The sequence below is a fragment of the Notolepis coatsorum genome (assembly GCF_963971535.1).
Source record: "Notolepis coatsorum genome assembly, chromosome: 11".
NCBI classification, from domain to species: Eukaryota; Metazoa; Chordata; class Actinopteri; order Aulopiformes; family Paralepididae; genus Notolepis; species Notolepis coatsorum.
In genome coordinates, this window is record NC_140175.1 from 11,573,025 (window position 1) to 11,590,067 (window position 17,043).

Genomic DNA, 17,043 nt, shown 5'->3' on the forward strand with positions numbered 1-17,043 from the left:
CCACCACCATCACTCCCAAACTAACCAAATCCAACAACAACCACTGATTCTCTCATCAACACCATGTAAAAGAGTGCCGACGACACGACTGGTCCAAGAAGCCAGATCATGGCTACAACAACAACAGCTGTGTGGTTATCAAGCATAAACCTGTTGCACCTCGAGTCTCTCCCCCACCAACTCTTCTCCAACCCTGAGTTTTAGCAAATAGCAACGTGGCCAGAACATTTACAACGATGTCACCTCCACCAGAAAGCCGTCACAGAAACACACTGACCCTTGAAGCTCAGCGGCTCCACCTTGTAGTACTTCTGCCAGTCCTGTCCGTAGCTAATGTAGTCGAGGTACCACGGCGCCGAGAGGATGGTGGTGAACCCGGCCGCGGTCACCCTGTGTAGCTCGTCTTCCAGATGGTTGCCCTTCCACACGTGCACTACAGTATCTGGCTTCAGCTGCAACGGGTCACACGCACACACACAGCACGACCGACTGCTTAAACACGCTCACCTTAACCGTCTGTACAAGACGGTTGTTTACGGTTAGCAGCACAGAATGCAAAGCGAAAAGGAGGAAGAAGAAAACGCCTTCGTAAGAGAAGACGAAAACGCCTTTGTAAGAGAAGAAGAAGAAAACGCCTTCGTAAGAGAAGAAGAAGAAAACGCCTTCGTAAGAGAAGAAGAAGAAAACACCTTCGTAAGAGAAGAAGAAAACGACTTCGTAAGAGAAGAAGAAAACGCCTTCGTAAGAGAAGAAGAAAACGCCTTCGTAAGAGAAGAAGAAGAAAACGCCTTCGTAAGAGAAGAAGAAGAAAACGCCTTCGTAAGAGAAGAAGAAGAAAACGCCTTCGTAAGAGAAGAAAACGTCTTCGTAAGAGAAGAAGAAGAAACCGCCTTCGTAAGAGAAGAAGAAAACGCCTTCGTAAGAGAAGAAGAAGAAAACGCCTTCGTAAGAGAAGAAGAAGAAAACGCCTTCGTAAGAGAAGAAGAAGAAAACGCCATCGTAAGATAAGAAGAAGAAAACGCCTTCGTATGAGAAGAAGAAGAAAACGCCTTCGTATGAGAAGAAGAAGAAAACGCCTTCGTAAGAGAAGAAGAAAACGCCTTCGTAAGAGAAGAAGAAGAAAACGCCTTCGTAAGATAAGAAGAAGAAAACGCCTTCGTATGAGAAGAAGAAGAAAACGCCTTCGTAAGAGAAGAAGAAGAAACCGCCTTCGTAAGAGAAGAAGAAAACGCCTTCGTAAGAGAAGAAGAAAACGCCTTCATAAGAGAAGAAGAAGAAAACGCCTTCGTAAGAGAAGAAGAAAACGCCTTCGTAAGAGAAGAAGAAAACGCCTTCGTAAGAGAAGAAAACGCCTTCGTAAGAGAAGAAGAAAACGCCTTCGTAAGAGAAGAAGAAAATGTCTTCGTAAGAGAAGAAGAAAACGCCTTCGTAAGAGAAGAAGAAAACGTCTTCGTAAGAGAAGAAGAAAACGCCTTCGTAAGAGAAGAAGAAGAAAACGCCTTCGTAAGAGAAGAAGAAAACGCCTTCGTAAGAGAAGAAGAAAACGCCTTCGTAAAAGAAGAAGAAAACGCCTTCGTAAGAGAAGAAGAAACCGCCTTCGTAAGAGAAGAAGAAGAAAACGCCTTCGTAAGAGAAGAAGAAAACGCCTTCGTAAGAGAAGAAGAAGAAAACGCCTTCGTAAGAGAAGAAGAAAATGCCTTCGTAAGAGAAGAAGAAGAAAACGCCTTCGTAAGAGAAGAAGAAAACGCCTTCGTAAGAGAAGAAGAAGAAAACGCCTTCGTAAGAGAAGAAGAAGAAAACGCCTTCGTAAGAGAAGAAGAAAACGCCTTCGTAAGAGAAGAAGAAGAAAACGCCTTCGTAAGAGAAGAAGAAACGCCTTCGTAAGAGAAGAAGAAACGCCTTCGTAAGAGAAGAAGAAGAAAGCGCCTTCGTAAGAGAAGAAAGGTTTTCTCATGATATGAAATTGAACAACTTATAGATCAATAGAATATCTATAAATTGATGTTGTTAGGCATGCAGGACATTCTAATAGTACTACAACAGGGTATATGCAGGTATCAACAAGTTCAATTTAAGACTTTTTAAGACCTATCTTTTTTAATATAGGACCAATTTCACAATCATACTAGCAACACTGAACTGGCGACTGCACTCGCGCGCCGACTTAAATTATTGCGTGTTCCATACAAGCCCCGCAAAAAGACAACTTGAATATATTAGATGTGTATCTAATATATATATATATATATATATATATTAATATTAGATATATCATACCTTTTAAGGCCTTAAATTGAGAATTATGGATTTAAGACGTCTTAAGACGTTTTAATACCCTGCAGATACCCTGTACTCATCTCATGATATGAAATTTTAAAACATATAGATCAATAGACGATCTATGAGTTGAAATTAGGCATGCAGGACATTCTAATAGTACTAGAAATGCCTCTGGGGGGGGGGGGGGGGGGGGGGCTTCCACTCAGGGTTCCCACAGACATTGCAAAATGAAATTCAAGGACTTTCAAGTACTATTTTAAAAGGGCATTTAAAAGGATACAATTAACTTTGAAATGCTGTTTTTTTTACAGAAGAAAAAAAGATCTGATCCAATATTTATGGTTTAAAACCAATTTCCGACAATTAATTACACTTTAAATTTTTTTTATTCTGTTTCTTGATTCTGAAATTTTTTATCATGGATGAACAAAACCGTTCAATGCGAATGGTTGATTTGAATTTCAATTACTTTTTAAGCACCTTGTTTTCAAGGAATTCCAGGCCTTCACTTTTTTCAAAAACCAAGCACTTTAAGCACTTCAAAGACCTTGTGCAAACCCAGGTTGCTCAGAATAAAGCGGCTCGCCTGGCACTAGGCTGTTCATACAGGACAAGTATTGGTTTTATGCATGAACATCTGACATGGCTGATGGTTGAAAATAAAGTATCGATGAGTCTTCTAATGCTACTGCGGAACATTATTAGCACTGGTAAGCCATCTAGCTTGGCTCAGCAGTTAGAAATGACTTCTGAACATGGTTACAACACTAGAGGGGCCACTGCTGGTAACATCAGAACAAAAACGGCACCAAAATCAAATTTTCTCAAACTCACTGGTATATATTATGTCAATAGCACTCTGGAATGCTCTGCCGAAAAACATCTCATCCACAATACATAATAAAATTACTTTCAAAACAAATATTAAGAGATATCTTGCAAACATGTCAAGTATGTAACTGTTATGTGTATTTTATCTTTTTTTTGTTTGACTGGAATGTTAGATTTTATAATGTGAATTTGTATACCGGTATTTGTATTCATTTTTTATTTGTGTTTTGTCAAGTATGTAACTGTTATCTGTGTATTTTATCTTTTTTTTGTTTGACTGGAATGTTAGATTTTATAATGTGAATTTGTATATTTGTATTATTATTTTTTTTTTTTTTTAAGATTTATTTTTTAGCGTTTATCGCTTTTCCTGGTCAGACATGACCGACAGATACAGTGAGGGTGAAACGGGAGAGAGAGCAGGGGAAGACATTCGGCAAATAACGGCGGGTCCGGGAATCCAACTCGGGTCGGCCGATCGGCGACGCAGCACGGTACATGGTGTGCTACTGGAGCGCCCCTAATTGTATTAATTTTTAATTTGTGTTTTGTTTTTATTTTTTATTCGTATTTTTGGTTGTACATTTGTATTGTATTTGTTTTGTCCAGGACCCCAGGAAGACTAGAGGCTGTTTCATGTGTCTCTAATGGGGATCCTTTAATAAACATAAACCCTGTCCACTTCTAAATAGCCTGGCATGGACTCAGTAGGGCTCAGTCCGGGGAACCGCCTCTTCTCAGTTACCTTAACTCCGTTGTCGAACACCTCCTGCCAGATCATATATCCCTTCTGGGTCGTGCTGACGATATCGAGGAGTCTTATCGAACCAGAAGAAAGGAGAAAAAAAAAACGTCAATCGTACATTTTTGCTAAAACACGGCATGGAATTCGAAGCGTGGGGGAGCGAGAGCTCCTCGAGTTCTTTACACGTCTGCATAGGTTTCGTCTGAACGATGAATCTCTCACACCTCTGGATGTAGAAGGATTCCAGCTTGCTGTAGTCGCGCCCGAAGCCTTGCTGATCCATGAACTTCGTGATATCTGGGTTGGATCTCCTGCAGGGGGAGTGGGGGTGTGGCAGGTCACGTTTCTGATGTTGTCACTTCTACCATATAATAATAATAATAATAATAATAATAATAATAATAATAATAATGTTTTTTATTTTCGTGTCTTACCTACAGGTGTATGCCCAGCCCATTATGGGCTTACAAGACACATGAACAATAAGTATATAATAGTATACTTGACAAATTACTTGACAAATGACATATAGACCAAGATGGCCACAAGAAAAAGAAAATACAATAAAACGTAATATAACACAAGCTGTAAACAAAGAAACAAGAGGAATTCATATACAATTATATATATTAATTAATTATATATAATAATAATAATTCATTACATTTATATAGCGCTTTTCTAGACACTCAAAGCGCTCCCCACAATGTAGGGTGGAAATTGCCTCCTTCACCACCACTGGTAGCACCCAACCTTGGGCCACGCAGGCTCAATGGCTGCCATACACACTGGCATAACACCGCTACCGTCATCTCTACAGGCAGTCAAATGTGCTGCCATTTCGACCATATACTGGTAATACCTGTGTGACTGGCTGTAAAGCTCACTGCACCTTGAACACCAGGGCTAAGTGGCCCCCTTTGTCTACGCGGAGGCAACATCCATTGGCTGACATTTAATTATTATGAGTTCATTCTTGGTTTGCTCTCCTATCTCACATCACGTAACACTGGCAGCTATACTGCCCTGCAGAAGCTAACTGCAGTTACAGCATCTTATTTCTAAATTGAGTTATCAACGTATGCTCTCTCTTATGAACATTCTTACTGATTCCCCCCCCCCCCCCCCCCCTGTCTGTCATGGTGCCCCTCTCACTGCAATATTGCCTTATTTACATTTACATTACACAGGCTTTACATTTACACAGGCTTTATGCCTCTCGCTTGTCTGTCTTAATGCATGGGTGTCAGGGACGTGCACAGGACTTTAGAGGGGCAGGTGCTCAAAGGCTGAAAAGGGCACTACACTTGTGTGTATATATTAACAGAGCGCGCGCAAGCACGATTTTTAAGGGCCCTTTTCGGGTGGGGGGCCCCCTTTTTATGCTTTTTGGGGGGTTTTGGTGATCAAATATTGAATATTGAACTATAATAATCAGTGCAGGAGCTCACTTATCCTTGAAAGACACTTTTATCACTGTTTTATGACTTAAAAGGCCCATACATCTCCATAAATGTTCAGGGGGGAGGGAATAAGTGCTTACCCTACAGACCCCAAGAAGTGCTGTATATTCTGTATTGTTTAATATAAATGCATTTTTTATTCCAATCCCGATTTGTATTTGAGATTCCCAAATCCCATCGGACTTGACTTCTTCGTGTCCCTCAATGAGTGTAATACCAGCATTCAACTGTATGCGCCACAGCGGTTTCTATCATCATCACCACCCACGCTATGCATAAAATATATAGGTCCGCGGAGAGGCACGCTGAGGAGGCCGTGCAAACTGCAATGGAATATGGGGCATCTCTCGCTCTTTACCTAATATTTTTATTCTATCCTGAAATTTTTCAGTTGGAAGGGCAGTCTATATGCGTAACGGTAAAAAAAAAAAAAAAAAAAAATTCAAAAAGGGCACTTTTTTGATGAGGCTCAAAAAGGCAGGTGCTCAAGCACCCCTCAGCCTCTATGTGTGCACATGCCTGATGGGTGTGCTACTCTCTGTTCTCTGTGCTTCTATTCCTGTTCCGCTTGTTGTCATGAGTAAGTGGAAGATATGCCGCAAATGTCATAACTGTATATTGCTTGTCTGGTATATTTGGACGTGTCCCTTTGTCCTTGAACTTTTTAAGATCGTTGTGCTTTTAGTTGGGTTTGTAAAAGTTTGCATCGCGGCTGTCGTTTAGCTACAGTATGTCGGAAATGCTTAACCCGAATAATTTTTCAGAATAATTTTCCCTTCCACTGCCACACTACAGAAGGTTAACCCTTTACTATCACACTACCTAGTGTGATAGTAAAGGGTTAACCTTCTGTAGTGTGGCAGTGAAAGGGTTACGGTCGCCAAATCCGCCAAGCCACACTCACCTTTAACATTCACTTTAGACACTGAGTTTCTAACACGACACCATATTTTTATCTATTTATTACTAAAATATTTGCACTACCTCTCTACCTAATTTTTGCACTTCAGTTTTGTATATTTTGTTTGGTGTTTGGTTTTTATTCTTTTCCTTTTTTTTTCTCTCTTTACTGTATGAAGCACATTCTCAGGAGGCCCATACAGGACCAAGCATTTCACTATAATGTACATAGTTCCTTATAATATGTGACGGGGAAAAAAAACAAAACTTGAATGCCTCTCACCAGCAGCTGAAGTCGACCTCGTCTCCCCCCAGATGGACGTAGGCGTCGGGGAACACGGTGCTGATCTCCTTGAAGAACAGGCTCATGAAGTCGTAGGTGGTGTTCAGGATGGGGTTGACCGGCCCGAAGGAGCCGGAGGGGCTGCCCCCAGAGTAGCAGGGCGTGAGCAGGTCCTTCTGGCCTGAGGAGGAGAGGCGCTGGAGGTTATTTAAGAAAGAGGGGACTTCCTGTTGACTATACATATATATATTGTATAGTATATATTAGGGCTGTCCCCGACTAAGGATTTGGATGGTCGACTATGATTGGCCAAAATTTGCCGTTAGTCGACTATTGGTAAAAAAAAAAAAAAAAAAAAGTATAATATAAAAAAACTATTCTTTCTTTTTTTTCATTCCATTTGGGCTGTGGGGGTGCTTAATGTCTGAAGGAGTCGACTGAAGGCTTCTTGTCCTCTGCAAAAGCATGCAATTGGTCCACTGATGGATACATCTTGATATTTGTCTAGTCTAGTGTGTTCATTAGATGGGTGAAATCCTCTTTCAGTGCCTCTGTGCCTGTTTTCGTAGGCAGTTAGCCTCTGGTATGCGTGCCATTAGCGCTAGCCACGCTTCTAGGCCTCTTTTCTTTTGGAAAGAATGATGTAAAAAAATTTAATAAAAAATTATATTCGACTAAGAGGTTGGCTAGTCGACTACGGCTCCTTTCGACCGATTAGTCGACTAATAGGGGTCAGCCCTAGTATATATACTATACATATACTATACATATTGTACACACTATACTATATATATTGCTACTGTCATTTTGTATTTTATTTACTTGTATGCATGTACATAACCTTGTTTTTGTTGCAGCCTCCCACCCCCCCTTCCCACAAAAGGCTGTTGCTTTTTGGACAGGCTGCTTTAGTATATAAGAATTTGTTCTTAACACTATGATCGCCGGGAACGAGTTTTCACGTCATTCCGAGCCATGCTCATTCTGCCGAAGACGCCGTAACTCGTCTTTGATGTCAATATTTCAAAAATCTGTCATCGAAATCATATTTCCTTTCCGGAGCCCTGAGACACACTGCTGATCTCCTCTCAACTCTCTAGCGGTTCAAGAGCGCCATCTGGTGGCCGATCGGCAGATCGCCAACCGGATATTAACCTTTGAACCGGTAGTACTCATCCAAATGTGGTCCGGCCACTCGCTATAGCTCCCGCGACTCCATCTTGAAACACTGGATAATAGATCGCTCGCCCTAACTCAATAAACAACGTTATTTGGACGTATATACTATTATACAACCTGGAAATGGATCGGGCATTTCTACATCCCATAATAGAAAAAAATCTGTTCCACGCTCATCTGCCAGCGGCGCGAGGAAGCCACGGTAAGATTCAGCGTTATTTTCTAACGTATTCTATACTAACTGATCTGATGAACATATGACCCACTCTGGATGAATCATCTAACGCTGCCCACGGAATTATAAACGATCCCCCGCCCATCCGGTCATCATCAGATCATACGTAGATCATTCTAGAAGTACGTCCAGTTGAAACTTTTTATCTCGCACAGATTCCTACCAAACTGTATTTGATCATCAATATAATGCATTTAGGGCTATAAATCACGTTCTGAAGAAAGCTGCAGAAAACGATAAAAACATACTTATACTTTAGACCATATTTTAGTATGAATATGTGAATGAAAAAGTTTAACGTTGCTACACCCTGAACAATACATATAGGACTTTGAATGGGCCCTAATAATGGCAATGTAGCAATAGAATTTAAAAAGTTATAGCCCTGCAAAGAAGGGGAACTTCTCCATAGACAAATAGAGCTGGCGAGGGATGGTAAATTATGAATTTAACCCATGGCGATTAAAGTGTTAATTGCTTGCCTGGATAAATAAAGGTTAAATGAAAAAAAAAAAAAAAATACGTGTCGAGACGTTGGCTTAAATAAATCATTAAAGAAATAAAGAAATAAAAGCATGAGCGAAAACCTTTTTTCAATTCAGCGACTTTGCCTTCGTACCGAAGCTTTCGCTCCCGTTTGCGGATAACGGGTCTGGATTCTTTTTTTTAAGGATGATTAGATTAGATTTAAATGTATCGTCATTATGCAGCACAAGTACAGTACAAGTTTGGCATCCGACCAGAGTGCAAATGTAACAGTAAAGTGCAACAGTAAGTAACATACAATGTAGAGGTGATTAAACTGAGTGTAAAATATATAAATTAGTACTACCGAGTATAGTGCTAATCAGATGAATGTACAGAGTTGTAGTATTAATATATATGTATGTATAGATATATATATATATATATATGTATAGGATAAAGACACTATGGTAGTAAGTCATACTAAGTAAGTAAGAGTAGGTAAGGGATATGTACAGATATAGTATATCTACAGATATGTAAAGAGGATTATATGCAGCTATGTACACAGACAGATGTGGATATATATATATACGGAAAAAATTTATATATATAATATATATATAGACGGTATATACAGCATTATTGTACATGCTGTCATACAGAGTTATATACACGTGTATAAGTAGGTATATAGAGGGATTGTATGCAGGTATATATGGATATACATACTGTATGTATATATATATACACAGTAAATATAAATATATATTACCATGTTACCATTTGAAAAATCTCTATTATTTTATCTCTATTCCCTCTTTCCTTTCTCTCTCTCTCTCTCTATTCCCTCTTTCCTTTCTCTCTCTCTCTATTCTCTCTCTCTTTCTCTGACCGATTAGGTGAAATTAGGTGAAATACAACAAAAACACAGGACTTCACGACTCTCCTCTCGAGGAATGATGCCCACAAACCCACCTTTGCCCCAGGACTGGCTGTGCCCACAAACCCACCTTTGCCCCAGGACTGGCTGTGCCCACAAACCCACCTTTGCCCCAGGACTGGCTGTGCCCACAAACCCACCTTTGCCCCAGGACTGGGTGTGCCCACAAACCCACCTTTGCCCCAGGACTGGGTGTGCCCACAAACCCACCTTTGCCCCAGGACTGGCTGTGCCCACAAACCCACCTTTGCCCCAGGACTGGCTGTGCCCACAAACCCACCTTTGCCCCAGGACTGGCTGTGCCCACAAACCCACCTTTGCCCCAGGACTGGGTGTGGCCTGGCGTGTCGAACTCCGGGACCACCCGGATGCCCCTCAGGCGTCCGAACTCGATGACCATCTTCACGTCGGCGGGCGTGTACACGTGTGTGTACGGGTGGTACGCCCCCTGTGGACAAACGTTTCCATTACAATGCACGGGCGTTTAAAAAATAATTATAATAATAACTTTTTATATTATAGCACCGGAATACAGATTACAGCTACAGAAGTGCTTTATGCAAAAGAACGAAAAACAAAAAGGACAATACAAATAAATAAATAATAACAAAATTACAGTAAACAATAACAAATAAAAAAACGATAATAAAATATTTAAAGGTCAAACTCCACGTTGTATTTTTGTTCAATAAACAATGTGGACTAGGCCAACAGTGGCTTTCATGAAGAAGGGGGAAAAAAGTATTGAAATTGACCCAGTTTTAGCGTTTTTATCAAACATTTTGTCTGCCCAACACAATCACCACGCACGTGCATATTTTAATCAATGGTTCATAACGTGCGTGTGTAATCGAAATGATCGTCACAACAGGTGCAGGGCACCAGGGGCTCACCAGGGGGCGCTGAGAGTCACACAGCTAGTGGCAGGCAGAGAGCCTTGCTACCATAGATATATGCTTGCTACTAGCCGAATGAAAATGTATCCGTTTCACCTCACTATTGCTCCGTGATTATAGCCATCCATCCATCTCTAAAGCTAACCACTATTTGTAAAAGCCACAACCACGTTACCATATTTGTAATAATGTAAATCATTGTGTCGTTGTACACATAGTGTTTATAACGTTAGTAGATAACATAGCTTAGCTTGGTAGCTATTGTGCTAACAACATATCCCGACATCCGGCTCGCTGGCCGGCATGAACGGCCGACCCAAAATGGTTCTCTCCTCTCTGTACACCCCGACCCGTCCCCACGGGTGCCCTGCCGGGGGGCCCATGGACGCGACGGCGGCGGCAGCCGCAGGGCGCCCGAGCCCGTAAAGGCTAGTGTTACACGATAGCTATGAGCTAACTAGCGCTGCGGGCTCCGGCGCCCCGCGGCCGCCGCCGTCGTCGAGTCCACAAGCTCCTCCGCGGGGACGGGGGCACACAAAGAGGAGAGAACCACCCGCAGGGACGGCGGGCTATAGGCTAACGTCAGTGAGTGTAGTGGTCCCGACTGCGTGTAGCAGGGACAGCGGAGATATAGGCTAACTGTGATGCACCGAGTGAGCCACCATTGATCTAGTACTATGACCCGGACGGACATAAGGCATACGTTTCCTGAAGTGACGTCACGGCCGTGCTAGGTGCTAGCGTCTGATAAGCTTTTAGATTCGGCTCATTAATATGCACCTGTTGTCCTGTTGTGACGTCGGCGTTTGATAAGCTTTTTTGATTTGCGCGTGCATGTTATTCGTGCATGGACCTTTTTAACTCTTTCAGAGTGGCATTTCCGGTGTCAAATGGAAAAAAATAAATAATGAAATTATATACCAATGATGTAAACTACCCATAATTGATCAGTAGGGTTTAACGTGGAGGTTGGGCTTTAAGTTAAAATGATAGAAATAACGAAAAACAAGACAATAAAATAAAGATAATAATTTATTTAAAAGCTAGTTAAAAAAGGTGAATGGAAGCGGACAGTGCCGGTTAGCCTTCGGGAAAGAGGTGTTAGTTGGACAACGCCTAGGCTAACCGGCACTGTCCGCTTCCAGTCATTGTGCTAAGCTAGGCTAACGTGCAGCCAGACAGCTTTCTACTGAACGCACAGAGAGGAAACTGGTGTCTATCTTCTCGTCTCGCTCTGGAGAAGACTGTAAGCTAATTTCCCAAAATGTTCCCATGTTACTTTAAGGCTCCTGGTAAGACCGGCGCGCTGACCTGCTGGCTCAGCTGTGGGAAGGTGCGGCTCAGGTAGGGGAACGAGGGGTCGTCCACGATGTGCCAGTGGAACACGTTGAACTTGTTCATCGCCATGGCTTCCTGTGTGCGGGAGAAGCAGGCGAGAAAATGTAAGGACATTTATGGTTAATCTTTTTTTATTAGAAGAATTTATGCAAATGTGTACATTCCAATTATACATCTTCCATTTCATTGCCCATTCATATCCCCTAACCCCACCCCATCCCACCCAAGGAGAGCGACAACAAACATACACATAAGACATAAATTTAAAAAAATTATAATTAAACATAAATAGGTGCGGCTGGGTGGCGCAGCGGACATTGTGCTTGTCACCAACGCAAGAGACACCGGTCTCGAATCCGGCTGTCAGCGTTGCCTCCGGCTTGGGCCGGCCGTCATACTGACTCAATTGGCAGAGTCAGCGGGAGGAGAGTCGATGGGGGTGGTAATCTGGTCGTTGTAAAACAGCGACTCCTACAGGTCGGTCAGGGCAATTTTCACAGCAAAGACAGGAAAATGGCGGGGGCAGTGTGAGCCTCCCACACGTTGCACCTCGCCAATGAGAGTCCGCGCTGGCAGGTGAAAAGAAGTGACTGGCTGCCTCCACATGTATCGGAGGGGACATGTGATGGGCTTCTATCCTCCTTACGACCGGCCAGTGGGGGGCACATGCGAGCAACGATCAGGGGAGGGAGAATTGGCACGAGAGGAAATTGGGATGGGAGAAAAATCACAGAAAAGAGGAGAAAAAGTGGGCCAAAAATAATTATTAAACATAAATACAGACGTGACAGAAAAAAAACTACGCAAAAAGGGATTAAGTAAAATTTTAAGAAATAATAAGAAAAAAATTTATAATTAGAAGAAAAAAAACAATAAAAAAGAAAAACAGTAATAATAATAATATAATATAAGTAATACTCTCCATTCTGGTAGCATGTTTTCCAGATAGTTATAATAATAATAATAATAATACATCTATTTTATATAGCGCTTTTCCAGGTGCTCAAAGACGCTTTACATGGGTAGGAGAGACAAAACTATGGCAAAACAAAAAAACAGAACAAAAACAGAATAAAAATAATACATGACAAAAATAAAATAACACAGACAGAATTAGAGGTCAAAAGCAAGATTGAAAAGGTGAGTTTTGAGGGCTGATTTAAAAGATGTCAGGGTGTTTGCATCACGGATATGGCTGGGGAGGGCATTCCAGAGGGAGGGGGCAGCAGCAGCAAAGGCCCTGTCGCCCCAGGTCCGGAGCCTGGTCGTGGGAGGTGTTAGGAGGTTGGCATCTGCAGACCTAAGGCGACGGGTGGGCGTGTGACGGTGGAGGAGGTCGGACAGGTAGGGAGGGGCAAGGTTGTTGAGGGCTTTAAATGTGATGAGTAGTATTTTAAAATGTATCCTGTATTTGATTGGAAGCCAGTGGAGGTCGTGGAGGACAGGGGTGATGTGATCAGAACGACGGGTGGAGGTGAGCATGCGGGCAGCAGAGTTTAGAAAGTAAATTTAACACCCTCAGCGGTAGTAAGACCACCACAATGCCATCTCCCAGCCATACGTGGTCTAGCGGTGTCAGAAAGGTAGGTGGGGGAAGGAGGGGGTCATGGGGTCTGAGGTTTGGAAGGAGAAGGGACTTAGGTCATATGGGTTTTGAAATTAAGTAGGAAGGGCTGCCATGTTTTGTGGAAAGTATCTGTGTGGCCTTGTGTTGTGAATCTGATTTTCTCTATGTGTATGAGAGACATAACATCCCTCATCCAGTGCAAATGTGAAGGGGGAGTGGCTGCCTTCCAGTTGAGTAGGATGAGGCGTCTGGCAATAAGTGAGGCAAAGGCCATAGCATTGGATTGCCCAATAGATATAGCGGAAGGAGGGCTGTCCCCGACTAAGGATTTGGATGGTCGACTATGATTGGCCAAAATTTGTCATTCCATTTGGGCTGTGGGGTGCTTAATGTCTGAAGGAGTCGACGGAAGGCTTCTTGTCCTCTGCAAAAGCATGTAATTGGTCCACTGATGGATACATCTTGATATTTGTCTAGTCTAGTGTGTTCATTAGATGGGTGAAATCCTCTTTCAGTGCCTCTGTGCCTGTTTTCGTAGGCAGTTAGCCTCTGGTATGCGTGCCATTAGCGTTAGCCACGCTTCTAGGCCTTTTTTTTTTTTTTTTTTTTTTTTTTTTTTTAATATATGACTAAGAGGTTGGCCAGTCGACTACGACTCCTTTCGACCGATTAGTCGACTAATCGACTAATAGGGGTCAGCCCTAGCAAATTTAACAACATTTTGATCTCAACGCAAAACACAATCCAAGGGCCAAGACAGCAGCTTAAAACATTGAATTTCAACAGTTAAAACAGACAATGCAAAATTACACAATAAAACAATACCAAATGAATAACAGATAGACAAGATACAATCTGGTCAGAGCAATAGAGTTAAATAATGGGCCTTTCATATAAAGCAGGAGCAAGAACGACATGAGGCTGATTCCAAGTTACTCACAAGGTTTTTTTTAAATGTTCTAAGAGAAATCAGCTCCTTATATAACACATTTACATTTGACATTGTCATTTAGCTGGCGTTTTTATCCAAAACGACTTACAAGTTTTGTGTACGACAAGTCGGCAGGAAGGGGCACGGCTCTATCAGCTGAGTAACAATGATCATTAAAGTGTTCAAACTTGAGTGCTACAGTGTTGGGTGTATGTTAGTATATTGAGAGGAGTGCATGACCGTAGAGGACAGTAAGAAGGTTACCGTAGTATTTGTTTTATATATATAAATATATTTTTTTTTTTCAATTTTAAATAATGTTTAATTTCACAGCTCCATATTGATAATATAATCATTGTTACATTAACACACCCTTCCTGGACTATATATATATACTCAAAACTGTGAGCATCTGAACATGACACTGTTCATACTTTTTCCACAATACTGCACAATTGCACAGCCCTGCTACATATTCTATTCCACTGTATTCTTATTCTAATTGAGTGTGTATATTCTACTACACCCTGCACAACTGTACAGCCCTGTCCTATATTATATAGTATTTTTTACTCAAATTTAGTTTATATATTCCATTTGATTTTATTCTACTTGAATCGTCTGTTAATGTCGATGCGCCAAACGACCAAAACAAATTCCTTGTATGTGCAAACTTACTGCAATAAAGACCCCTTTCCGATTGTGATTCGGAACGAGGAGGAGCCTAAAACCCACGTACCAGATTGGCCAAGATGACTTTGACGGGCAGGAAGTGACGAGAGCTGTCCAATAAGATGCCTCTATGCGAGAACCTCGGGAAGTCACTGACGTGACTGGAGTTGATGCTTTTCTGACGGGACACAAAACAGAGTGATCCACCGGGAGTCAAAAGCAGGCTCACATTTGGTGGAAAGTAGTTCTCGTGAATAATATGAAGACGACACCGAGATACATATGCACACAGAGGAAGAAGAATAACTTCCTCTTCCTCAGTGTGATTAAGGAAGAGCAGATACGGCAAACTTACAGCTCCATATTGATCCTCGTAAACCAACTGGCTGAACGTCTCAAGACCTAATGAAAATGGAGCAAGACACAGAGTGAATCGAAGAGGAACAAAACAGGATTTGTAAATCTCTTTTATATATATATATATATATATTTATATATATATATTAGTGCTGTCAAACGATTAAAATATTTAACTCGATTAATCGCATGATTGTCCATAGTTAACTCGCGATTAATCGCAAATTAATCACATTTTTTTTTTTACCTTAAACGGATCTTTTTCAAGTTCCAAGTTGTAATACTCTTATCAACATGCGAGTCAACAAATGCTTGCTTTATGCAGCCATTTAACACAAAAGGATGACCCTCATGCATTGCAAATTTGCATCAAATTCAAAACAGAGTGATGCACAAAATAACTTAAAAGAAAATAATAATTTAAAACAATGAATAAAGTGTGCATGAAATAATAGGGGAAAGAAAACGTTAGGAACTTGTTACATTCACACACACAAGGGCTGATTAATCACACACCCCCCCTCTCTCTCTCTCACACTCTCTCCCAGCTCTCTTGCCCCTTCCTCATCTCTCTCACCCCCCCTCTCTCTATATCTCACACACACACACACACACACACACACACACACACACACACACACACACACACACACACACACACACACTTCAGAAACAAACATAGTATCAATGAGAGCATCAGTAATACACCTGAGTGAAGTCTAGTAAAAAAAAAAAAATTTTTTTTTTTTTTGTTTGTTAATCTTGAGTTAAAAAAATTAGTGGCATTAATAGAATCGGGAGTTAACGCGTTAATATCGCGTTAACTTTGACAGCCTTAATATATATATAACCATACTATGATAGATATAAATTACTTTATAATACATTGTATGGTTTGCTTTATGCATGTGTAATTATATATTTTAAATAAATATATATATGGTCACTGTAGAATGAGAGTACAAATTACAATGTGATGTGATTTTTTTTTTCACTTCTTAATTTGTAATTTTATTGCCTATACTTATGTCTTTCTTCTACTACCCTGCCCATACCTGTACCTCCCCCCTCCCCCATGCTGCTATGATGCCGGAATTACCCCGAGGCTGGGATCAATAAAGGCATATAATCGTATCTTATCTTAGGTCATGATACCACTGTAATAATCACTGGTCACGTGTTGGTCTATGTGTAGCCAGCGCTTACTGTGTTCAATAACCGCTGAACAGTTCCACCCACCTCTCAGAGCTCCCCAGACCTTCGGCGCCTTCAGAACCGCGTAGGGCTGGTCCACCGAGAGCTCGTCTGTAGAGACAGACAAATTAAATAAGTGTATAACCGGCGGTGTGACATCATCAGGGATTAGAATATGATGTTTCCACAAGTCTCAAGGAACCTCCCCAAACAGTTGTATTCATCCTGAACTGAAGAGGAACATGAATGAATGAATGAATGAATGAATGAATGAATGAATGAATGAATGAATGAATGAAAACTTTATTTAACAGATTGCAGAATGGGTACAATACAGTTACGGCTCAATACACACAATTGTTAAGGGGATGCAGACCAGAGAAAGACTTTCATCTTGTTCACATCAGGGTCCCCCATTTTCAATTCATAGTGACATTTATGACATACACACAACATACATGACGACATCATGACATAGGGACATACATGACATACAGGTATATAGTACTGTTACATTTGTGACATATACGATATGCAAATATACAGTACTGTTACCCATAGATCCTAACATAGATTATATACATGTGACCGGTGTGATCTTGTCTGCGTTGTGTTTTAGTCGATTCGACCCCTGTTAAGGGATCGCCCTGAGTGGGAGTTGAACCCCGGACACCCGCGTCGCGGGCGGCATCACAGACCACTAAGCAAGAAGTGAATTCACTTCTTGCTTCCGGGTCTGGATGCCTCTGGGGAGTGAATTTACT

The 17,043-nt window shown here is 41.5% G+C and overlaps 1 protein-coding gene across 3 annotated transcripts in view; it reads right to left on the bottom strand.

Moving 5' to 3' along the window:
- hexb (hexosaminidase B (beta polypeptide)) overlaps positions 1 to 17,043 on the bottom strand; it is a 38,984-nt gene that overhangs the window by 19,862 nt on the left and 2,079 nt on the right. For all 3 annotated transcript variants that reach the window (XM_084324539.1, XM_084324537.1, XM_084324538.1), the window contains exons 3-10: positions 16,325 to 16,390; positions 15,084 to 15,130; positions 14,796 to 14,906; positions 11,532 to 11,633; positions 9,640 to 9,772; positions 6,503 to 6,683; positions 4,081 to 4,167; positions 3,857 to 3,929 (exon numbers count right to left, since the gene is read on the bottom strand). In XM_084324539.1, the coding sequence (XP_084180665.1) occupies positions 3,857 to 3,929; positions 4,081 to 4,167; positions 6,503 to 6,683; positions 9,640 to 9,772; positions 11,532 to 11,633; positions 14,796 to 14,906; positions 15,084 to 15,130; positions 16,325 to 16,390 (800 nt within the window). The remainder of the gene's footprint in view (positions 1 to 3,856; positions 3,930 to 4,080; positions 4,168 to 6,502; positions 6,684 to 9,639; positions 9,773 to 11,531; positions 11,634 to 14,795; positions 14,907 to 15,083; positions 15,131 to 16,324; positions 16,391 to 17,043) is intronic.